This window comes from Naumovozyma dairenensis, chromosome 1 (genome assembly GCF_000227115.2).
Source record: "Naumovozyma dairenensis CBS 421 chromosome 1, complete genome".
In the NCBI taxonomy this organism is placed as follows: domain Eukaryota; kingdom Fungi; phylum Ascomycota; class Saccharomycetes; order Saccharomycetales; family Saccharomycetaceae; genus Naumovozyma; species Naumovozyma dairenensis.
Window position 1 is genome coordinate 962,200 of NC_016479.1, and position 24,814 is coordinate 987,013.

The window sequence follows — 24,814 nt, forward strand, 5'->3', positions numbered from 1 at the left end:
ACCCATAATTTTAACATAACTATCCAGTTCTTATAGAGGATTAACATGTTACGATTAGAACAGTAAAGAATTAGAATACAATATGATATGCTTTATAATATAAACGCATATAGAATAACATCATACAATGTGCATACTGCAGATGAAACCAACTAATTTACAAAAGGAATTTCCTATAGGTTAATGAAAAATGCTATATAGAAGGAGTTTTTGCTTATTCAGTAAAGATATCGTTGCCTTGTTCAATGGCCATCTTGGTATGGTATACAATATCCGTAGATTCCCATGGGTAAGCATACCATTTGTCGGGTACTGTCTTCGCAGCAAAATAACGGTTCTTATCATTGACAATTTCAGCTGGTAAATCGGCCTTCTTTGGCTTTAATTTGTCATGTAGAACAAAGATACCGAACTTGGTTTCCATTTCTGGGTTCTTTACTAAATCAATACCCTTGGCTTTAGCTTGTTCAGCAGCATCCTTTTCCAATTCACTTAATGCATAGTGAAGTGTAGTACGTGTATCATCGACTTCATCAACAATTAACACGTTCTTACCAACTAAATCCAATTTACATTGTTCATAGTCAATCCATTGTGTTCTCTTGACGGTGACACCGACTTCTTCCTTTTCAGAACCAACAGTATTTATATCTTCATAAAGAGAAAGGATGATAGCAAAAATTCTAATGGTTGGAACACCTGGTTCCTTTAAAAAGGTACGCAAGATTCTAGCTGGGATGAACCCTCCACCACCAATTGCTATAATTAAATCAGGCTTGAAATTCTTGATTCTCTCAGCGGACACTTGACATAATTGATGGACGTTGTTATACGAGATGTATTGCTTATCGTCGGCGGACATTTTTGAAAGAAAGATAGTAAGAAGATAGGATGAAATGAAAGAACGGTGGAATGAAAAAGTTCAAACTCTAATGGGGAAAAATCGATGAGCTAAACCAACAATAACCTGCAAGTTGAAAAGTTCGGAAAACAGTATGTGTGCGTTACTTTAAATAATAGAATGTCATCACATAATCACCAAGAAAATTAGAAAACGAAGAAAAAACGTCAAGAAATTTTCGCTGGAACAATAGAAGTCAAAACCTTTCCTTCCAGAGGTATCGCTAATTTAACAAGTAATAAATTGATGGGGGGAAGAAGTCACGTTTTCCTACATTTCTCGACTAACGGAAACGACGTTCGATGTATTTGTTTCTCCGGTAATGTGGGAATTTTTTTTTTCAGATATTTTCATAAACGGCAAAATTTTCATTTTTGGAAGTTTTGTTAAAGGATGTTTTATCAAGCTCGGCGGCTAATTTCGATTATGTACTAAGAAAATACAGATGCTACGTCAAGCTCCAGGGAGTTAAAAGGACATTGTTACACCTGTTCTATCATTTGTTAAAGTGTTTCGTTGTTGTAATGTAATATAAGTCTTTGTATATCTGACTGTACTATATTTCTATATATTTTACATGTAACATATTGCTGGTTTTGGGTTTTAAGCATTTGAGGTGGAGGAAACGTATTCTAATATTATACTTAAAGAATCCTTTTGATCTTCATTTAAGGATTGAATGATCTGTTGATATCTATTAGGGTTTTCTCCCTCTACCTGTTTGAAGAAAGAATGAACTTCATTGAACATATTCATTTGATCTAAAACGGTTTCTTTCATATCATCATCGATTTCATCGATATATTCTTCTTCTTCTTCTGGAGTCAATGTATCATCTGTACCTAAACCTTCTCCCTTAGCAATAATATCACGTCTTCTAATTGCAGCTGGTAGTTCGCTAACTAGCGTAACTAATTTAGAAGATAATGAACTCATGTACGCGTTCATGCAACTTGGTAATTCAGACATTCTAAATAAGGTTAATATGGCTAATATTTGTAACTTAGTGGAAAAAACATTGAAAAAGCGAGCTTCAAACCATTGCTTCATGAACTCCATTGTAAATCCAAGTTTTTCACATGTTTGTAAAGTTTCAATTGGTTTGGCAATAATGTTCGCTAAAGTTAATTTGACTATAAGCTTTTCTTCAATCTCCAGATCGTCATTTGATATTGTTCTAATTGCTTCTTCAAACAATGGAGTATCCCTCATGGATAAAGCATATAAAGTAAGTAATTTGAAAATAGATTCAACATCGTAGTCAATACCACTAGTTAATTTAGCTGCCAGTATTTCCAGGAATGGTTGCACATAATCTTGATTGGTTGGGAACCCTTGTAAAATTATTGTTTCGAAAAATATTTCAAAACCTTCAAAGTAATCCATCGCATATGTTTGAAATGAATCCAATAAATCATGGAATGATTCCCAAATTGGAGGCGTAAGTTGACCATGTAATAACTTAGATGATAACGCTAATGAATCCATCAAATCAACCAGTTCAGATTGGAATGCAATTTGAGCATTTACTTGAAGGAATTTGACAACTGGTTCAAAAATATCAATCAAAGAAACTTTAGACATGGACATAACCATCGTAGACATTGTTTGTAACATCGAGGAAGCTTGTATCTCCAAATCAGGATCTCCCGTAGAGTAAGAACCGTTACTATTTTCTAATATAGTTTGATCGATTTGTAAGAATTGATTGACTAAACCTTGTGCCAAATCAGTAGCGTATGGTGTTAATTCATCCGCAAACTTTTCTACAAAGACTTCCATTACTTCAGGAAAGATATCAATTTCAAATTCTTTAGCAAACTTTAATAACTTTTCCATGATTCCGGGCACTTGTGAAGCAATTGAGGAGTGGATTTGTGGATTAGAAACAACTAAGGATCTTAATGCATCAGCCGCTTCCACTTGGACAGGTATTGAATCACTATTCAAGAAATGTGTATAAGCAGCTTCGAAAATTTTCGATAGAACTTCCATATCGGTAAAAGTATTTGCATACAATGCTACTGTTTCGAGCCCTCTTGGAACTAAAAATGGGTAATTATTCTGTGAGATGAGACCGTATATATATTTACCGAACACCATTTCAATATCAGCGTTAGATGAATCATCCAACAATTCAAATGCAACAGACATGATTTTCATGGCACCTTCTTGTTTATATGCAAGTTGTCTATCATTAACATTCTCTGAGAAGCTTCCGAGTATTCCATTGGCAAAAGATAGGATGTAGTTCAAATGTTCTGGATGTTTATGGCCTAAGTTGAAGATAAAGTCCGATGCGGCAACATCCGCGGTCGATGACTCTTTGTTTATGTCATAATAACGTCTTGTGTATTCTTCTGGATCATCATCAAATAATTCAACACTAGTATCTGAAGAACAAACACAAAGGAAGATAAGATTTTCAAAAATGACTTTAATATGTGGTTGTAATAAAGGATAAAGTTCATCAACAGATATACATTTGCCTAAAAATTCAACCAAATAATAAAGAGAGGCCTCGCCCAACCAGATCGAGCCAGTCCCCCATTGTTCGATAATTTTGAAATAACTTTCCAAAATAGTAGGAATGATGGAAGTGAACACGTACTGAATAAGTTCATCTGTGATGATTTTTGTAGATTTTGAATATTTGTGAATGAATCTATTCAAATTTCCGAATCCCCATTTGTTAACTTTTACTCTTTTATCTAAGGATCTATCAGATGGGTCGAGGTCCAAAACTTCCTTTGGAAATGGCTTGCTACAAATGAAAAGGTGTAATTGAATCCAGGAATTCAATTTTTTCAAATCTTTGAAGTAACTAGGAAAATTATTCAAACATGCAAACTTAAATGATTTCAAAATCAAATAGAGCAATTCACTTGATCTATAATCAGGAGCGTTGACTAATTGGGAAGTTAATTGTTCGATTATTGGGAATAATTGTTCTACCACATTATCTATATAAGAACGTTTGTCAATCATATCCCATCTGTGAACTTTACAAATGGTATGAATTAAGATAATACTTGGATATAAGTATTGATGATCACCACTTGTTAGCATTTGTTTGATTGTATCGAGTAAATCCCATGGATCATTGTTATCTAAGATGCCTTTGATTGCTTCGACAATGTGTGGTCTGATATGATTATTTTCTGAAAACTTCACTAATGTTTGGATCAAATTGTCTTTGATTGCTTGTTGTTCATCTTCTTTGATACCATCTGCTGCTTTGCTACCCCAAGATCTTTGAATTTTATTCTTGAAATAGATGACTGCAGATAATCTAGTTGTTTCTGGTATGGTATCATTATTGATTGCCGCCAATAAATATGCTGTGAACCCAGGTTGCTGTTGGAAAGTGTATAGTTGGTTTTCTGCCTCTTTGATAACCTTGGCATCAGCAACCATAGTTTGCCCAATGCACGCTAAAATGGCCTCGTCATTTGACATCCTGCGAAATTTATTAGTTGTTATTTCCACACGCGAAATAATAAATCTATTCGGTAGTAATATCTTTTCGACGATTTGGCGTCTAAAAGTTCTAATGTATAATAGTGCTCGTTTCTTGAAATGTCATTTTGTAAAGGTTAACGTTACATGTTTAACAAAGTTTTTTTTTTCAGGCATCGCCAAATTTACGATTTGTCGACCGAAAATTTGAAAGTTTAGGGAAGCTGAGACCCCCACCCGACACCATAAACCGGTACTTAAGCAATACAAGAAATAGATGAACGTGAGTTATATAGACACTAATATCTCATTTGTAAAAAAGTTTCGCATATCTACTTACACGCCAACATGAAGACACTTTCTATTAATTATGTTATTTTGATAAGATTATAAATATAATGTTATGTCTTTGATACGTATATTATATACTTGTGCCTCTTGGGAAAAAGGTTATAAACCGTTTCCTCTTGAAGAAATGGGCACGACATAGTATTTTTAACACATTATTTATAGAAATCAAACTTGTCAACATCGTTGTCTGTCTTCACTTGGGCAGTATATGCTTCTTCAAGATCGCTTTGAAGAATAACATATCTATTCTTCCTCACAGCACGCAGGCCTGCTTCCTGCATAATGGCCGCAATAACAGCACCAGATAGAGAGTCGTTACGAATAATTAATGAATCTAAGTCAGCTTCTGGCGCCAGCGACATCTTACTAGCAACTGTACCAAAAATTAAACGACGTTCACGTCTGTCACGCAAAGATGGGAATTCAATTTTTCTATCTAATCTACCTGGTCTCAAAAGCGCAGGATCTAAAGTGTCGGCTCTATTAGTTGCCATAATAACCTTCACATTAGTCGATTGGTCAAACCCGTCCATTTGTGTCAATAGTTCAATTAAAATACGCTGCACTTCACGATCAGAACCGGTTTGGGCATCGAAACGTTTTGTTGCAATGGAATCAACTTCATCGATAAATATAATAGATGGTGCATTTTCTCTGGCCAATCTGAAAACATCACGAACCATTCTTGGACCTTCACCTAAATATTTATGAACAAATTCAGAACCATTCACTCTGATAAATGCAGCATTGGTACTATTGGCCACTGCTTTAACTAACATAGTCTTACCGGTTCCAGGTGGACCATATAGTAAAACACCTCTTGGTGGATCAATACCGATTTGTTCGTATAGATCACCTTGGACCAATGGTAATTCAACCGCTTCTCTTATTTCTTGCTTTTGCATATCTAGCCCACCAACATCAGCATATGTAACATCTGGTTTTTCATTGGAACCCATGACAGATATACTAGAATCAGAATCTGGAGGCAAGATATCAACTAAAGCGTTTGAATGACGATGTAATGCGACGGACATGGAAGGCTTTAACAATTCACGATCTAAGGTTGATAGTATTCTAACGACATAACTCATCCCTGTAGTACTTGATACAATCCCTGTATTTTGATCGATTGGTTCCAAAAATTGGCCTATAACAAGGGGAACAGATTGGATTCTTTTCACTTCTTCTTGAGCTCGCAATAGTTCACGTTTCAAATGACGTTGTTCATCTTTAATATAGTCTTCTTGTAAAGTTAATAGTTCGTATTCCCTTTCCAATTTCTTTAATTTCAAGTATACATCTGCGTTACCATTACTTGCACTAGTGGCACTGTCTTTGTTCAGTTGAGATAAAAGGGTACTATATGACTTAGATGTTGGCTTTTCTGCAGCAACGTTTTCTGAAGATGGGGCAATTCCTAGTTCTTCCATTGTTCCTGATAACTATGTGGTTATTTGTTCCTAACTTAATGGTAGCTTCCTTTAATAACAGCTTCAGAATATGTGGATCTCTTTTGATTTTAAAATACTTGCATATATTGAAGTTTGCCACCGGATATTTTAAAGGGCAGGTTCCCATTTAATAAATCTAAAAATGTAATTCTACACGGCGCCGCCAACAAACGTCACTCATAATCGTCAAGAATACATGTCATTAAAAAATCTACAAAGAGGCCGAATGTATACAAAATACGAAACACCTAATACATATAGAGAGAGCACGTGTTATAGTCATTTTATATTGTTCTTATCTAAGTGCTTATTTACATGGTTTCTAAGATAGGATATATACTGATAATACGGCACACAGTGACAGAGCGTAATATGAAATGCACTATATGCGGGCAACAAAGGTTCCCAATGAAAGAACAATGCTGGAATAAATGTATACTTCTAAAGTAGTAAACTCTGTACTTTTTTGTAAATCAAAAAATGGCAATCTCTTTAATTTTCTGGCAAGCTGTGAAAACCAGTTTAGCAATATATGGAATGAAATGCGAATGCGTTCGTTGGCTGAGCGAGCTCCCGCAACTAGAAGCCCAGTATCGCCAATAGGTTCTTCTTTTATAGGGCTAGGTATCAATTGGCTTTCTTCTGAGTTTACTGTGGAAGTACTATCTTCTTCTTCTAGTTCGGCCAAGATTCCTTTCTTAATATCATCCGATCGAGCTTTAATATTAGCATTCTCTGAAATCATCTCAGCTAGTTTCAGGTTATGTTCGAGAGAGTATTTGTCTAATGCAATTTTCACTTTATCTTCAAAGGACCTAGTAAGCCTTCTTCTTTTCCATGGCTCTAATAACAGTTGCAAAATAAGGAAAAGAAAGATATTCATTCCCATCAATAAAAATGTCCCCCAAGTTGATGTTCTCCTAATCTTATCGGACCATATCTGTTCTTCGTGGTACCTAGTCAATATTGCTCTATATAACTCTTCATTTAATTGCTCCTCTTTAAGTTCAATATCCTTAACTTTTTCTTTCAATTTACTTTCACGCTTCGAATTAGACGAGTCATCCTTATAAAGTTGCGTGAACCGTTCCAAATCAGTAGGAGACCAAGAAGTTTTTCGTTGTAGCAATTCATTCAATTCTTTTTGTGATTGCGTTCTTCGTTCAATTGCATCAGCATACTCAGATTTACATACTTTAACCTCTTTCTTGATAGTATCCAATTTTTGTTCCATAATAAGAATGCTATTCCTCAATTTTTGAATTGAAGAATAGCCGGTAACATCATTGAGAGCTCTAGTTGCGGTAAATAATGTTTCTTGTAAAGAGTCCAGATAAAATTCCAATTTCCTTGACCATTTTTTCCTATTCAATTCTCTTTCCGATGGTAAATCTTTAATCTTTTCGTGAGTATTTACATCTTCATTATAATTCAATCTAGAATCTTGTTGTTCCTTTTCTTGAGCTGCAATCTTTTCGTTGGCTTGCCTTATTGATTTTTTCATATTATCGATATGATATTTCGATTGATCACGGAATGATTTAGTCATTTTTTTGAAACTTGATAGTTTTAATTTAGTTTCCAGCCATTTCTGTTCATTAATTAGCTTCTTTTTAGACTCTAATATTTTCTTCTTTAGTGGGGTCTCATTCGATTGTTGAAATCCGTTGCCGGTCGTATTGAATTGTCGTGATGTTATTCGATATGAAGAAATGATATTCAATAGTGTTCGAGATTGAATCAGTGTTCTACCTGGTAACGACAAACTCCTTGTTATCATTTAACATAGGATATATATATGTAGGTTGAGTGCCTTTTATTATATGATATAGATATAAACCCAGCAAACCGTTGACTAACAGGTACTTCTTTTTTGATTAAGCAATGATAAGCTTAACGTTACATATCATGACTTCCTTGGTAGAACCGGACTCATCTCGGAGAAATTTGAAATTCATTCGTTAATCTACCGAGGGAGGAGGATATATACCAGAGAATTTTCATACAGATGATAGATATCTTTGAATGGCGATATTAAAAATTAAAGAAGGACATTAGATAAATGCCAAGATGTATTTGCTATTCCATCATCCGATATATTTAATATCATGTAATTCGCAACTCCCAAAAAAGAGACTTCTCTGGAAGATTAGCAATAGAGGTACCAACAATATTTTCTACAAGACTTAAATGGGTCTAATTCAGACTCTTTTTAATGACAATATAATAATTTATGAAAAAGAAACCACGCCGTTCATGAATCACATATTTATAATGGCCTAAGGAAGAACACGCTGCATTCTCCCCTACTTATGATCTTAATTTGTAGGTGTACAATATGTATTCTAATTAGATTAACCGCCCAGCCCGACTTAGACCATTTCCGGGTAGCGTTTTGAAAAATTTTGGAAAAAAAAAATTTTGGAAAACAAGAGTAAGCTCATCTCATCTCATCTCATCTTAATCTTATCCTGAATAACTATTTGACATGAATTTACAAATTTGCCTGACCTTCAACACAGTATTTAGTTTAATATAAAGACCCTATCATTAAAGTATCATTAACAGACAACTGCAAATTAAAAAAATGGTTGCACCTACCGCACTAAAAAACTCTGAAACCTTGCATGCAAATGCAACAACTTCTAGTAGAATAATCGGTTTAAACAACACTGAGAAAATAGAGGAAGACGACGACGATGACGACGACGTCTTAATAGACCAAGAAGAAACAGCAGCTCTCCCTTCAGGAGGACCTCCTACAAAAATACAAGGACAAAAGAAAGAATCTAAAGGTGTTGTGCTCGATGAACAAGGGAAACCACGTTTCAGTTCAGCTAACCAAAAAGGTAGTACGAAAGTTAAGCTAGAAAGTAGAAAAATCGCTGTACCACCTCATAGAATGACTCCTCTAAGAAACAGTTGGACTAAGATATATCCTCCTTTAGTAGATCATTTGAAATTACAAGTTAGAATGAATTTGAAAACTAAATCTGTGGAATTGAGAACTCATCCAAAACATACGACTGATCCAGGTGCTTTACAAAAAGGTGCCGATTTTATTAAAGCCTTCACATTGGGATTTGATTTGGATGATTCTATTGCATTGTTAAGATTAGATGATTTATATATTGAAACTTTTGAAATTAAAGATGTGAAAACATTGACTGGGGACCATTTGTCAAGAGCTATTGGTCGTATTGCCGGTAAAGATGGTAAGACAAAGTTTGCCATTGAAAATGCAACCAGAACAAGAATAGTCTTAGCAGACACTAAGATCCATATCCTTGGGGGGTTTACACATATCAGAATGGCCAGAGAATCTGTTGTTAGTTTGATTTTAGGTTCACCACCAGGTAAAGTGTATGGTAATCTACGTACTGTTGCTTCTAGATTAAAAGAACGTTATTAGTAGCATGGTATAAGAAAACTCTAATTCTGTATATTAATAAAGTATCTACTTCATGACTATTACTATGTTTTCTATAATTTCCAGGGGAAAAAAAGATTAGTAAAATAAATAAATCATCTTCAATATTTACGATGTAGTCTATACAACAGGTTGCACTATGGCAAAACAAGTGATGCAGCATACTCTAATCCGGCTTTTATCTCTTGTCTTTTTGAGGCACTTTTACATAATTGCAGGTCTCGAAGTTAATTTGTTCCCTCGGAAATTTGTTAATGCTCTGTGTTTCATATCGATCGTCTGTAACACACGCCATGCCTCCTCTATATGTTTTGCTTTTAAGGGATTTACGACATTATCAGGCCCATCGAATAATCGTTTCTTTCTATGTAAAGTGGCGACTTCAAAATTTAAATCCTGATGTAAAGATTGTTGACGTTTTGCTTTTTCACTTTGTAAAAGTTGCTCTCTTTTCTTTATTTTTGATGCAGCTTCTGTCAATGAACATACTATTTCAAAAGTTAAGAAACCAAGGATATCAATAACATCATCATGCGGTTTACCCTCTGTCAATTGTGATATACCGGACCAATCCTTGAATCTTTTATTTTTTCTAAATGTAAAACTTGCTTGTCGACAATCTGACCAATGCACATATTCTTCTCTAGTCATATTTCTCGTCCTATCATCTGCCATCTTCAACCGTTTCAACGTGGTAAAATTGGCTTCCCTTTCATCCTCGTCTAGTTCTTGATCGTCATCATTATTCTCCAGAGGTTGTTCATTAAACATAAACTGTACTTCCCAAGGTAATTTAATCTGTGATTTTTTAACTTTCATCATATTCCCACCATCTTTATCATCTTTATCTCCAACTTTCTTCAAATCATCATCGTCTGCTCCACCAACACCACCTCCAGCTGCTGCTGTAGCGTTGGCTGCAGCATCTTGGTCCTTCGCATTCTTTCTTAAATCCTTCCATGAAAGGTACGTTCTTAGTCTATTGACCTTAGCTTTATCATGTCTGATTAAGAAAATGACATCTTCAGGTAGTATACTTTTGCTCCCCCTAGAATGTGCAGTTTTATTAGCTTGTAACAAGATTTCAATTACTTGCCCTCGGACGATATCCTCTATTAATGATGTGGTTTCTGGTGGAGGATCATTCGTTTCACCAGAAACGAACATCATTTGTTGGATCTCCACTCTATATTTATATTTGTTGTCTATCATTAAGGAGATGGACTGTATGGCTTGTGTCCTATCAAAGTGAAAGTCTAGCTTACTTCTTTAGTAAGATATTTTGAAGATAGCTGCTAAATAACCTTGTTAGTTAACCTTTCAAAACTTGATCATTCTAAGAATCATTCTACCTGCTAATTTCGGCGCTAAGTATGTAGGTTAAATTTTTTAATACATTCTGGCATGGTATGTAGTGAAATAAACGCACCAACATCAACAAATTGTGCATATTCCGAAGTAATGAAAGAGACTAAATAATATAGATGAGTTGTACTAAGAAACTTTTATAGAATCCTGATGATATACTTATAATCGTTTTGATGATTCACTCAGATTTATATCTCCCCAAAAAATATTTCCGCACAGCTCCCTGTTCATGGTTGCGGATCGGAGTATAATCGAGGCATCTATTAAAGACGTATGATAGCCTACTACAATATCAAGCCAAATCGAATATAATCATTGCCATGTGAACATAATTCTTGGTATCAAAGATCTTTTCTCAATGAGCACAATAAGTTTTCCAATTTGGTATCGAGAAGAATCGCAGCATCTTTATGTTTATTCCAATGTCGGACCACCTTATTAAACAACCAAGTTCGCGCAAGTAGTTCAGTGGTTAGAATCCATGCTTCCCAAGCATGGGGCCCGGGTTCGATTCCCGGCTTGCGCATTTTTTTGATATTTTTTATAACAGACTTCAAAGTAAAGTACCTTTTTCTTATAATAAGGAACGAATGATGTCGAGTATTAAAGCTACTTGCAGTTTTTATTCTTAAATGGTCTTCTAATTCATTTCGGATATTGTTGATGTTCACATTTGTTAGCGCGTTACATCAACTTTACCTGTTTTAAATTAAACTTTGTTGAACTCTGAAGAATCACGATATTTGAAAAAGTTTCGAAGAAGGAATCTTGAAAAGATAGATCACTCAGTCAAAACTCGTGGCTTAAACAAGATATATATCCTCAGTGTTTTCCCTAATTCTACAAAATGCCAAGAGAAACTAATATTGTGAAAATTGTAGGTCAAGAAAGCTATGACAAACTACGTTCCACGAAATGCCTACTGGTTGGTGCCGGCGGTATTGGATCAGAATTATTAAAGGACTTGATCCTAATGGAATTTGGTGAAATTCATATTGTTGATTTAGATACCATCGACCTTTCCAATTTGAATAGGCAATTTCTTTTCAGACAGCGTGACATCAAACAACCAAAATCTACAACTGCTGTGAAAGCTGTACAGCATTTCAGTAACTCCAAATTGGTCCCATATCAAGGTAATATTATGGACACTAATGAATTCCCGCTGCATTGGTTTCATCAATTCGATATCATCTTTAACGCGCTAGATAATTTATCAGCAAGACGATACGTCAATAAGATGTCACAATTTTTACAAACACCATTACTAGAATCAGGTACTTCGGGATTCGATGGTTATATTCAACCGATTATACCAGGTAAAACTGAATGTTTTGATTGTACCAAGAAGGAGACTCCAAAAACTTTCCCCGTGTGTACCATTAGGTCAACTCCATCTCAACCGATCCATTGTATCGTTTGGGCCAAGAATTTTCTTTTTAATCAAATATTTTCTGCGGAATCAACATCAAATGAGGAAGAGGAAGATGGAACCAAAGAGTGGGGAACTGATGATGTTGAAGAAATTAAAAGAATCAAGCAAGAAACTAACGAATTGCATGAATTACAAAAAATTATAACATTTGGCGATAAATCACGTATTCCAGAAATCGTTGAAAAATTATTCATTCACGATATCGAAAAGTTATTATTGATTGAAAATTTGTGGAAAACAAGAACTAAACCGACTCCCTTAACAAAAACACAATTAGATGCGTCGATGAACGAAAGTAAGAAGGACTTGCATCTAAATAACAACTCGGTATGGAATATTAACGAACAATTATCCATGTTTTTGAGCATAACTGGCAAATTAATGGAACGTATGAAAAAAGAACATACAATAGAATTTGATAAAGATGATCAAGATACTTTAGAGTTTGTTGCAACAGCAGCAAATATCAGATCACACATTTTCGATATTCCTCTACAATCAGTTTTCGACATCAAACAGATTGCAGGTAATATTATCCCAGCTATTGCCACTACAAATGCCATCATTGCAGGTTTATCAGCACTTGTTTCACTTCGCGTCTTGAATTTGCTAAAATATGCACCTGTTAAGACGCCATTGGATTTAAATATGGCAATGACAGCTAAAGCAAGTAATCTCTCTCAGGATCGTTATATTTCCAACCCTACTCTAGCTAGACCAAACTGTGAATGTGCCGTCTGTACAAAAGTGACTAGAGGCGTTGTTATTGTGAGTGATCCGACGATTACGCTGAAAGAATTCATCGCTGAGTTACGTTCCAAATATGGTTTCTCTGAAGATATCTCATTATTAGACCTAAGTGAACAAAGGTTATTGGTTGATTATGATTTTGATGATATGGTTGATCGTTCCTTGGACGACGTTAATTTGAAAAATGGATCCCTTCTATTTTTTTGCGATGAAGAGGAAAACGATGCTGGAATGTGCCGAAAACCATTAGAATTATATCTTGAACTCAGAAATGAAATTTCAGGACAAAATATACCAAAAATTATACTACCAGAATTGGATATTACTTGGATAAAACCGTCATCCGCTGAACCTGAAGAAAATGAAGCAGAACGTGAAACCTCAAAAGAAAAAGTTGGCGGTAATGATGGAGCAGTTATAATTTTAGACGATGACGAGGCACAACCATCAACTGGAACCAAAAGAAGTATTTCAGAGCTAGATAATGGTTTCGAATCAGATAATAAGAAGGCTAAGGTTGCAGGCCAATTCGATGATAACGCTATTATTGAACTTGATTAATTGATGTGCTCTATAAAGCCTCGAAAAAACTGTATAAAATGGATCTGCTTCTTCCAGTACGGAAGCTTTCTATTATAATGAATTTACAAACAATTGATGAGTGAGTATATAGCTCTTATAAATAAATTATAGTATACATAAGAAGATGCTATATAAAAAAAAGTCCATATATTTTGTATAACTTTTCAAGTTATATTATTTACCTTTCCCGGGAATAGAAATCCATACTAAATATGTAAATAAATGCTTGGGTTTCTTTCAATCTCTTGTTGACGACCCAGAATGAGCTAGACGTTGAAACCAGGATTCCCTCTTTTTCGAACGGACGGCACGATCAGTAGCTGACTTATCATCAGACGCTTTTCTAAACACTGCTTTTCCTGAATCATCTTCATTAGTTACCAATGAATCGTTCGATTTATTGTCTTGGGTGATACTACTACCGTTACCAGTTATGATCATAGATATTGGACGAACATTAAAGGATGAAGTAGTACTGTTCCCACTTAGTGAACGATTTGCCCTAGAAACGCTTAGTAAAGTATGATTATTGCTTTGTCTACGTGCAGCGAGGGAATTTGAATTAATACTCATAGGTGATTGTCCCGATATATCAATATTTTCTTCATCGTATTCTTCTCCTTCACCTTCAGTGGTGGTGAAGTCTCCATTGTCACTCAAAATACCAGGTTTGTGTAACCATGGAAACAATCTTGTTCTTCTCTTATTACTTGCGATGACGTCAGGAGGTACTGCGGCGGAGCCTATTGATTTGGAATGATTTCTTCTTTGTTTCGGCAGTTTTAATGAATTAGAATTTGTTATTTTGGGAATTCTATTAGTATTTTGAGAGGAATCAAAACGTATCAGTTTTGGTGAAGAAGCGGACAGTAATTCTCTTGAGCTCTTATTTGTTAATGCATTGTTCTTAATGGCGCTTGTGCTAGGAGAAATATTAATAGGCTTAGAAGGAGATTTTTTCAACACTTCTGTACTATTATTTTCATCTGTTGTGGTTATCGTAGCAGTTTTAGGGGAAAGTTTGTTCTGTTGCTCCTCTTTTGCCAATTTTAGTAAATGTGGCAACAATTTATAAGAATATTCGATTAAAAATTCCACAGCAAGTCTGGATAGTTCATATTCCTTTGGATCCATGTCATGTCGTGGATGGGACAAGATCGAAGGTTGGAAAATTGCTGCCAGATTTCTACCTGACATTAAGTTGAATTGGGACTGTCTAGCAAAAAGGCTCAATAAGTCTAATAAATATATGGTCAATTGTTTGGAATCGTTCGATAGTTTTGTAAATAAACTTTCGTAATCCTTAATTGCAGCTCTTATATCACGAGTTAGTCTTTTCTTATGACGGATTTTTCTTTTTCTTTTCTCCTCAGAAATATCAGGTTCACCTTCCTCCTTCTCTTCATCTCCATCATTACCTTTTGTATCCTGTTCATTAGATTGGGAAACATCATTTTTCTCTGCACCTATAGCTTCAGTCGTTTTTTCAATGTTAGCAGGTTCATCTGTGGACAGTTGCTTTTCCCCCTCCTTTATTTTCCCTACTTGGTCACTTGAATCATTATTACTTTTTGGATGTGAGACATTATGATTAAGCATATGTTTCAATATCCTCGGTCTTTCCCTTAACGGTGCTCTAAATTCTTCATATAACGATAACGGTATTAGAGGTTCTTCCAAATTATTCAAGAACCTTCGAAGTAAAGAAGCCACATCATGAACAGTATAACCATCCCAATCATTAAATTTGGTGCCATAATCAGGAGGAGATGAGAAAATAAATTGTAATTCTTTAACACGTTTCCCATTCCCAGCAATTCTAAAGATACCCTTTGTTTCCAAAGCGTTTGCCTTTAAATATGCGCCTGATTTAGCTACGACGATGGGGATGCGACCAAAACTTACTAATTCACTTTGAACTATCACTTCTGCACTTGCTACACTTAATGATTTTGATAATGAGACACCGAATACTCTGCCGGTAAAATCATTTTTATTAGAAAGGAAAGCATCTCTATAATTTTTATAGTTAGAGTTTGATAAGTTAGTCGGTACCTTAGTAGGAGAATTTCTATCACGGTTCGATGATGGTGTGTTAAAAGAATGAGCTCTTGAGGACATTGATGGTCTTTTCTGCAGTGATTGATTTTGTGAATTTTTTGGAGGTGAGAGAGAATCTGATGACATACTCTTTGGATTATTTAAGAACTGTTTCCAGAACTCTGGGACATGGCTTTTCGTTGGTGATGGGTTATTACTTTTCAAAGTCTTTTTCGATAAAGATGCCACCATTTTCGTTTTTCCCTTAAATAAGAAATAGATCAGATAGCAACAATTTTTTTAGGTTTTCCAGTTGCAGCTAGGTTGTAAATATTCGCTACTTTCTGAGGTAAAGAAAACAGCTTAAATACTAGTTTAGTATGTTAGCCTAATCGGGGAGTGATATTTATCAGTAAATATAGCGGATGAGATGCTAGTTCTATGTTCCATAAAAATAACCAGTAGTAGTAATGTATTCCGATATTGATCGAGTAGTTCACACACCTTGACTTAGATATTTTGTTATCGATACTTGAGCTATCTCAATACTTCCAAGAGCTCTTAAAGAGATGTGATAAGCCAAATTGGTCCTTGTGCAGAAGAATTTCAAAGCCGGTCGAATTCCCAATTTTTAAAATTCAGTGAAAAACACGTCGTTAAAGACGCGTTAATATTCCCCAATCGGGTAATGCTGGGCTTGTATATTTCCCAATGCAGTTAAAGGGTATTTTGAAATTAATGAAATTAACGTCTTTTTATACTATTTGGGTAAAAAGTGAAGAATGAAGACAGGTAAACATGTCTGAATTAAACATGATATTGTTTGTTTGATTGTTCCTTAAATTATCACATAATAGAATGGGTCAGACGCAATAATTATATAATATTTATAGATATCGGAAAAACGTCTAGCATAACAAGGAATATACGGATCTAAAATGGACCATATATATATATATATATATATAGTATAGATATATTGAAATAAGGCGGCTCGTTACAAATAAAGTAAAAATAACTTTCATATTCCTTTTAGCATGCATGTTACACTTTATTCACTTGGACATAGTTACCAGGGAAAACACCTTGTTGTCCATTGTACTTACCAGTCCACCATTCGTTGGCATCAGATGTACGCTCAACAATCTCGATAACTGCACCAGCTGGGAAGCTTAAGTCACCAGCGGCTTGAGCTTGATAATCATATAATGCTGTAACAGTCTCTACACCTGGTGCAGCCATGGAACCTGCGGTTGGAGGCATTCCAGAAGTAGGATAAGGAGGAGGAGCGGCAGCTTGTGGTTGTGGTTGTTGCAGTTGTTGGAAACCAGGTTGGCCCATAGCGGCTGCACCAGCTGCACCAGCTGCACCATAAGCAGGTTGTTGGTATCCTCCTGTGGCTGGAGGGGATTGCATTCCATATGCCCCAGGTTGTTGTTGCTGTTGGTTATATCCGGCAAATCCAGTTTGTGAACCATATGGAGAAGCTGGACTTGTTGGAGTTCCTGGATAACTTGGAGATTCCGATTCTCCTACAGTTGCACCTGCACCATAACGTTTTCTCGTCATTTCTAATTTAGCCTTCGAGTAACCAATCTTAAAATGTGTGATGGTCAATGCATCTGTTTGTTCTTCGATGTTACCTCTCTTGGCAATGAAAGCTTCCATTATATCAGTAGTTAAATCAAAATATGGGATCTTCATATCTTGAAATCTATTATATAATGTGTAGAAAATGTTCAATTGCATGTAATAGAATGAAACAAACAAAGGTTGGACGAACTGAGCTTCTAAACCAAATAATATTGGTAATTGGGTCTTAAGCATTTCATTATAATAATCGTACTCTTGTTGAGCCACTGTCATCTCAGCTTCAGCTTTGTACATTCTTTCTTCATCTTTAGCATTTGGTTCTTTTTTCTTTTCATATTTATTATAGGTATTTAAACGTCTATCAAGATCTAGTTTCTTATGGTTTCTCTTTGTTGCCATCTTACGGATATATGTGATAATTTTCAATAATTCTTGGCAGGGTTTAATGATTTTCTCTTCAACAAGCAACAAATCTGGTTTCAACGTTTCTTGTAATTCAGCCACCACAGTTCTATATTGTTCACTGGCTTCAATACCATCTGGATTATCCTCGGGAACAGTAGCATTAGGATCACTCATTTTCCCACTGATAGGTTTGAAGATTTCCTCCATTGCCTTTGCAAACCCAATTTGATGGGTTAACATCCCCGTGACAGCGGCGGAGTATCTCTTGGATTCTTCACTCAATTTCTTTGTTTCATCTTCTAATTCTTTGAAACGACGTTCTGCATCTTCATAAACAGGGTCTACAGTTTGTTCTCCCATCTTGAATTTCTGGCGGAAGGACTGAGGTGCCCTTGAAATTGCCTTAGTAAAACCTTTAAAACTCATTATGTGGTAACAGTTATTTCACTTCCAATGCCTTAAAAGCTTTTTTTTACCCACTTTTGGTTAACTATGCGATGAAAAGTTGTTAGACAGATATATCTGCTTACTCACTTTTATCGTATATGAAGATTTCCTTAAACAGGTTCATGCAGGGATTGAGTTCTTTTCTTGAATTTTCCAATTTACCTCTCCTTTCCTTTAAAAAAGGTTCCGCGGCGACGTTGACAACAAAATAAATAAATAAATAAATAAATAGTCCACTTTTAGTTATCACGTGCGCCACCCTGCGGTTATGGTGATAAATAATTTATAATGATAAAGCGGAGACTATAACAAGGATTATAACAGGGCAATACCAAATAACTGGTATAGTCATTAAGTTCAAATGTGAAGAATCCATATGTGTAGAATATGTAGACTTAAGCACTTCTTTCTCGACTGAAATGTATCTGTTATTACTTCCGAAGGCGTTTCGTATAAACGAATGTCAGATCGAAAGGAAATAATATAAATCCGGGGTCATACATGTAAAAATAACAAGACAGTTTCGGCTAGATAAGCGATGAGATAATTGGATATTATACCTGCTCATTACCTTCAAGTATCACGTAACTGAGATCTAACGTTCTACTTAAGGGTACCTTGAAGCATCTCATTGTTATATCTTTCTCGTCTGTTTTGCAGTTCCAAAAAGGTAAACTATGTCAACTGGTTCCGTCGAAGATATTTACTCTGACCTATATTCCACATTTTCACAGCTAACTTGTACAACTGCCGATGATATCGAACAATTACCGTATTCAATTGATTTAAAAACTAGCTTAATCTTCGTAGGTTCAACAGTAGGTGGACTATTATTCGGGTACGATACAGGTGTGATATCTGGTGTTTTGTTGAATTTAAAACCTGAAGATTTATCACGTCCATCACTAACAGATTTCAATAGAGAGATTATCACATCTATAACTAGTATAGGTTCCTTTCTAGGTTCTATTATAGCGTTTCCTCTAGCTGATCGTTGTGGTCGACGAATAACCCTTGCCATATGTTGTATGGTATTTATCATTTCTGGGATATGGATGGCCCTTTCAAGATCCTTACTATTCTTAGTAGTTGGACGACTGATAGTTGGTATTGCTGTTGGAGTAGCTGCTCAGTGTACACCAATATATCTTAGTGAGATTTCTCCTGCGAACGTTCGAGGATTTATGCTGACATTAAATTCAGTAGCAATAACGGGCGGTCAATTATTATCATACATGTTTGCTTTTGTCTTACGAGATTTATCTCAATCATGGAGGTATCTTTTCGGTATTTCTGCAATCCCTGCAATTATGTTTATATCATTACTTGATTTTATACCAGAATCACCTAGATGGTTAGTTACAAGAGGGAAATTTCCTGAGGCCCATTCTGCTCTCAAGATGATATATCCCGGAGCATCAGTTCATCAAATAAATTTGAAACTTCGAAGACTTATAATAGATCTAGGTAAATTAAATCACTATAATGATATAGATGAACCACTGTTACAGCAATCAAGATCATTCCTAATGAATTTGAATAGTTCTATATTATCACAAGCAAACTCTATTGAGGTTCCTGTCATCAACAACCTAGTACAACCTTCGAATTCATATTCATCACTACCCAATCAGCGGTCAAGCTTAAAGAGGAAAAGGCATGTACATAAAATGGAAGCAAGAACGAAAAGAGCGTTAATGGTCGGCTGTACATTGATGTTTTTCCAACAAGTTACAGGTTTTAATGCATTTATGTACTATTCTCCAATAATATTTTCAAAATTGAATATACAGGACCCGTTATTACCTGCCATCCTAGTTGCAATCACCAATTTCTTATTCACCTTCGTTGCCCTACGATATGTCGAAAGAGTTGGTAAAAGAAGTATGTTGCTTTACACTGTTGTTATAATGATTATAGGGTTGCTACTTTGCAGTACTGGCTTCGAAAAAAATAATTTAAATCTACTGTTAACTTCAATAGTTATTTTTGTCGCTGGCTATGCATCTGCCATGGGGACTGTTCCTTGGAGTTGTGTGGAATTTTTACCATTGAATAGAAGATCCTTTGGAGCTTCTTGTATTTCATGTACCAATTGGCTTACAAATGCCATCGTTTCACTCTCTTATTTGTCAATTATTGACAAGATTGGCGATAGTAGTACTATGTTAATATTTGCCATGTTTAGTACATTTTCATGGATATTCATTTACTTTTGCTACCCAGAAGTGAGAGGTCTTTCGTTAGAAGAAATTGGCAAAATCTTCGAAAATGGTATTGATATTTACAATGTCTATAGGAATTATTATTAGTTTTTTTCCTATAAATAGTCATATATCTCTATAGTCTCTATAGACGATTTATGAAACGAAGAATATATATTCATGATTTATTATTTATTTTTAGTCTATAAGTCATAACGTACTGAAAACGTCTGAAATCTTTTCTGATAGACTCTTCGTAATCTTCTTGGTACCAGGGGCATCTCCTAATTTTGTGAACATCAGTAATTTGGCCTCTCCTGGCGAGCGGCATTTCCTATAACCCTGCAAGATATGATTTAGAGTAGGGAAGAAGGACTGGATTGCCAATGCTTTTTCCAATGAAACACCTTTTATGTACATCAGTACAATGATTGTTAATTCCCCAACTGTTTTCATATCACTTTTACCCATCACTTCTTGGAAACTTACAAAATTATGGCAGCATGCAATATTACCTTTTCGTTCGAATTCCTCTTTAAACATATCCAAGGTTTTCTTGAAATCATTTTGATTTTCTACACTATGTGGAAATATAACCAGTATATCCTTCTTAGAATAAAAATGCTCTACTATAGTATTCAACGTGATGATGCTTTCAACAGTTTCATCAGAATCCAGCGTTCTTATCATAGAAAACCTGTAATAAACCAATATCAGCCAAAGCGCAGTCTTCAATGCTTCGCCCATGTTACCGATATTATTACCCATAGTTTCTTCAATTAAATAATATTTATGAGTACATCCTGATTTTTCTAATCTATTTTTTTGCTCCATAAATCTATTATCTTTAATACTAACCGCAAGATCGTCTAAACGTTTCCTTTCTACTATTGTATTTAAAACACATTGACGTCCTGTCTTTTTATTTTTCGCTACCCATAATATATCACCTAGCGCTAATTGTTGAATCTCATTCTTTAATCCTTTAGTTGCAAATGTATTCGAGAAAAATTCACGATCCTTTTGAGATTTTACTTCTCTGTGATCAATAATTGGGTAAATTTCATAATTTCCTTTCGGCCATATCTCGTAACTAATACCATTATATCTCCTTCTCAGAGCACTCGTCCTGGAAGTTGATATGGCAGATGTATTCCTCGGTACTGGTACCATGTTATGTTGTTCAGATGCCGGGGATGAAACGGCAAGTGTGTGCATTCTCTGAGCTGTGGGTCTTGTCGATATAAGCTGCTCTTGGAATGTATAATCCAGGAAAGAAGAGCTGTGAAAAGTATCGGCAGATCTATGAAGAATCTTCTCTTTACTCAATAAATCACTTAGATTTGCACTTTTTTCATCATCTGTTCTAAATGAAGAGTCAGCACTCTTCCCACTATTTCGCATCTCTTTATCAAATATAATTTTATCAGCTACCTTCAAAGTATTCGCTAACGTCGCACCTTCTTCAGTTAAAGTATAAACTTTTGGACGACCACTTTCAAGAACTAAGTTATGTTTCTTTAAAGAAGAAATTGATGACCATGCCCCATGAAAGTTTTTTGTCGCAAAATTACCATTCATACTATGAGTTGCATACTTTTGAGCGTTCTCTACAATTATATCTTTTGTAAGACCACGATTGATAGCATTATATTCCAGTAATACTAACAAGATGGCGTAACCACCAGATTTTTTCTTTGGAATATATGCTCTTTTCGTCTTCTTTTTTTCAGGTTCCTCACAGAGTATCCCATCCTGACTCTCTGTTCTTAATAACGTTGTAGTTCTCTTAATTACCCTTGTGTTTCTTGCTGGTGCTCTGGATTCCGGCGGTGTGATCCCAAGATCTTCACAGTGTTCATGAAGTTTCTTCTCTAATCTGGTGATTATAGTATCACCGATGCCTTTAACTTTCTTCAAATCTTTTGGATAATAAAAAATACCATCCGTCTCCTTCAGGTTCCTCTTGGCCTTGTCATATGTTAAACTCAATTGTTCTTGTCGAGATGAAAGACCATCGATTAGCTCTTGTAAAAATTTCAAATATAAGTCCTTCAGGTTGTCAGGAAGACACATCTGGGCGGCACAACTAAAAATATCTTCACCTAGGTATTGTAGACGAACTATTGATAGGCATATATAAGTCAGTGAGCCCCCTATGTACTGTAGTGAGCTATCTCCTCCTTTACAATCTTGCAAGAGATTGATCTCTTTTCAAAAGTCCATTGATGTTCAAGAGAAGGTGTACGGATGTTATATAATTTAGTGCGTACTAAAAGCCAATAAATGAATTAATAGAGAAATAAATAAAATAAGAAACTGATGACTTGTAAAGTGGACTTTTTTACTGCTTGGTTTTTTCCTCAGTAATAGGGCGACCTATGCTCTGGAATGGACATTAACATGGCCCCGACAACAAATGACGAAAAAAGCATAATGAATAACAAACCCTTAACGCTTCAAGTCCTCCTGTGTCGTTTTAGAAATGGCTATAAAACGCTGGACCAACACATTATAAAGCTTGTTGCTACAGCTAATCAAGGAAACTGTTTGTTTCAGATTTAGCTGACCTCCCTTTCCCCTACCGAGCACAACAATAATTGGTGCTAATATCGTTCAATTGTCGCATACTGAGGAAAAATATTTTCCCAAGTTCCAGGAATGTCACGTCGTAAACTATGGCACGAGCCCGGGCTTCAAAAGAATGCAATCATGTACTGATCACCTTTTATACCAAGCGACGCAATTGATCACAAGAAGAGATATCATTCATTAAAGAAAAGAAAAACAGGTATAATTTCTCGGTCATTTATAGCATTCGCGTGCCTGTTACTCTACTTAGAGAGTGAAGAACTAATCTCATGAAGATTACATTTCAATTTAAGAAAGATTGTAAACCGTAATTAGGACTCGTTGTCAAAAACAAATCTTCTCAACAGATTAACTTCCCTAACACTGATCCTCCAAAAAAATTTAATGTGGAATTATCCTTGTTTTCTTTTAAATCCTATTATAAAAGTATATCTAACTATTGTACAAAAGATCTTGTCAAACGTGTAAGATCTGTCCTTTATATACGTTTGGAAACATTAACAGTTTCCATGATTTCTCGATGGAAACCCTAGAATAATCTATCGTCATCTTGTTTCATATCTGAAACATTCTATGACGTTTCATAATGTTCTATCATTCCATGTCATTCCATGACATTCCATGATGTTCTCCCATGACGTCATTACTTCTTAATCTTTCTTCTTGGAGCATGTGGTCTGAACCGAAGTCTATTGGACGATGTCCGGTTAATGGGAGTTGAGACTTGGTTCGTGGATGCTAGATTATTCATTGAGTTCCTTGTACCTATTTCCTGTATTACATCTTCCCCCTCTATCTTGGAATGTTTCCATAACTGAATAAAGTTACCAATGAGTGCTTTCTTTTTGTAACCGGGTATTTTGTTAAATAATCGTTCTGGAACGTCTACCGTTAATCTTGGGTCAACTTCTGCCATTTGACAATACAGGGTTGATTTATCTTGTGAGTATCCTACAACGGCTGTAATTTCATCAATTCGTTTTCTAGTTCCATATCAGTTAATGGTTTATTCTTAGGGTATTGTCTTTCTCGAGGTTTAAATTCTTTTAGCCATTCTATATTAATTGTTCTATGAAGTTTCCTAACAGATGGTGAGTCTAGTTCGTAAGCATTATTATTAATTTTCTTGACAACTTTGAACGGACCAACGTATAATGGTTGAATTTTCATGTATTTACCAGCAGAAAAATAAGCATCGCGATGTAATAATACAAAATCACCAATCTTAAACTGTATATCCTTCCTCCCCTTATTTTTGTAATGTTTCGTTCGTAATAGCAGCTTCTTTTAGCCTTTCCTTAGTTACTTCTGTAGTGGCTGCCAATGTCTTTGTAAGTTCGAGCATAGTTTCTGATTGAGCAGTGGATTCATGTTGAGTATCAATCGTGGGGTTGTTTGGGAGGAATCCTAAATCAATTTCAAAGGGTGATGCCTTTAATGATGTGTGTGGCGTAGCATTATAGCAAAATTCAACTTGAGGTAATAACCTGTCCCAGGTACCATAGTAAGTAGAGCAGTAAGAGCGTAATAACCGATTCAATGTTTGAATAACTCGTTCTGATTGACCATCAGTAGCAGGGTGATTGCTACTAGACATAGCTAATTTAATTCCTAACGGCTGGTGAGTTCCTGATAAGCCTTGTTCACAAACCTAATGTCTCTATCCGAGGTAATGATTTGGGGAAACCCATGATAACAGAAACCATACCGAAATAGCAGATCAATAACACCTCTAGCACCAATACACTTATTACATGGCACAAAATGAGCACGTTTCGAAATCTATCAACGACAACCATAACT

At 35.4% G+C, this 24,814-nt stretch overlaps 11 protein-coding genes and 1 non-coding gene across 12 annotated transcripts; 4 read left to right on the top strand and 8 right to left on the bottom strand.

Annotated features, from left to right (window-relative positions):
* Positions 1–214: 214 nt before the first annotated feature.
* On the bottom strand, positions 215–862 carry HPT1 (hypoxanthine phosphoribosyltransferase; the record flags this gene model as incomplete). Its single annotated transcript, XM_003667779.1, has 1 exon — positions 215–862. The coding sequence occupies one exon, from the start codon at positions 860–862 to the stop codon at positions 215–217; it is 648 nt and encodes a 215-aa protein (XP_003667827.1).
* A 642-nt stretch (positions 863–1,504) lies between these two features.
* On the bottom strand, positions 1,505–4,360 carry SXM1 (Sxm1p; the record flags this gene model as incomplete). The annotated part of the gene is made up of 1 exon (XM_003667780.1): positions 1,505–4,360. One exon carries the CDS (start codon positions 4,358–4,360, stop codon positions 1,505–1,507), a length of 2,856 nt encoding a protein of 951 aa, XP_003667828.1.
* Positions 4,361–4,863: 503 nt separating this feature from the next.
* Positions 4,864–6,144, bottom strand: RPT3 (proteasome regulatory particle base subunit RPT3; the record flags this gene model as incomplete). Its single annotated transcript, XM_003667781.1, has 1 exon — positions 4,864–6,144. The coding sequence occupies one exon, from the start codon at positions 6,142–6,144 to the stop codon at positions 4,864–4,866; it is 1,281 nt and encodes a 426-aa protein (XP_003667829.1).
* A 403-nt stretch (positions 6,145–6,547) lies between these two features.
* SHE9 (She9p) lies at positions 6,548–7,945 on the bottom strand (the record flags this gene model as incomplete). The annotated part of the gene is made up of 1 exon (XM_003667782.1): positions 6,548–7,945. One exon carries the CDS (start codon positions 7,943–7,945, stop codon positions 6,548–6,550), a length of 1,398 nt encoding a protein of 465 aa, XP_003667830.1.
* Positions 7,946–8,752: 807 nt separating this feature from the next.
* PNO1 (Pno1p) lies at positions 8,753–9,577 on the top strand (the record flags this gene model as incomplete). The annotated part of the gene is made up of 1 exon (XM_003667783.1): positions 8,753–9,577. The coding sequence occupies one exon, from the start codon at positions 8,753–8,755 to the stop codon at positions 9,575–9,577; it is 825 nt and encodes a 274-aa protein (XP_003667831.1).
* Positions 9,578–9,799: 222 nt separating this feature from the next.
* On the bottom strand, positions 9,800–10,807 carry SPT3 (transcriptional regulator SPT3; the record flags this gene model as incomplete). The annotated part of the gene is made up of 1 exon (XM_003667784.1): positions 9,800–10,807. One exon carries the CDS (start codon positions 10,805–10,807, stop codon positions 9,800–9,802), a length of 1,008 nt encoding a protein of 335 aa, XP_003667832.1.
* A 610-nt stretch (positions 10,808–11,417) lies between these two features.
* Positions 11,418–11,489, top strand: NDAI0Atrna14G. Its single transcript has one exon. It is a non-coding gene; the product is annotated as a tRNA-Gly (tRNA).
* Positions 11,490–11,810: 321 nt separating this feature from the next.
* UBA2 (E1 ubiquitin-activating protein UBA2) lies at positions 11,811–13,709 on the top strand (the record flags this gene model as incomplete). The annotated part of the gene is made up of 1 exon (XM_003667785.1): positions 11,811–13,709. The coding sequence occupies one exon, from the start codon at positions 11,811–11,813 to the stop codon at positions 13,707–13,709; it is 1,899 nt and encodes a 632-aa protein (XP_003667833.1).
* Positions 13,710–13,967: 258 nt separating this feature from the next.
* Positions 13,968–16,022, bottom strand: SAC7 (GTPase-activating protein SAC7; the record flags this gene model as incomplete). Its single annotated transcript, XM_003667786.1, has 1 exon — positions 13,968–16,022. The coding sequence occupies one exon, from the start codon at positions 16,020–16,022 to the stop codon at positions 13,968–13,970; it is 2,055 nt and encodes a 684-aa protein (XP_003667834.1).
* A 792-nt stretch (positions 16,023–16,814) lies between these two features.
* Positions 16,815–18,194, bottom strand: RVS167 (amphiphysin; the record flags this gene model as incomplete). Its single annotated transcript, XM_003667787.1, has 1 exon — positions 16,815–18,194. The coding sequence occupies one exon, from the start codon at positions 18,192–18,194 to the stop codon at positions 16,815–16,817; it is 1,380 nt and encodes a 459-aa protein (XP_003667835.1).
* A 698-nt stretch (positions 18,195–18,892) lies between these two features.
* On the top strand, positions 18,893–20,527 carry CIN10 (Cin10p; the record flags this gene model as incomplete). Its single annotated transcript, XM_003667788.1, has 1 exon — positions 18,893–20,527. The coding sequence occupies one exon, from the start codon at positions 18,893–18,895 to the stop codon at positions 20,525–20,527; it is 1,635 nt and encodes a 544-aa protein (XP_003667836.1).
* Positions 20,528–20,629: 102 nt separating this feature from the next.
* Positions 20,630–22,495, bottom strand: MUS81 (Mus81p; the record flags this gene model as incomplete). Its single annotated transcript, XM_003667789.1, has 1 exon — positions 20,630–22,495. One exon carries the CDS (start codon positions 22,493–22,495, stop codon positions 20,630–20,632), a length of 1,866 nt encoding a protein of 621 aa, XP_003667837.1.
* Positions 22,496–24,814: the final 2,319 nt, after the last annotated feature.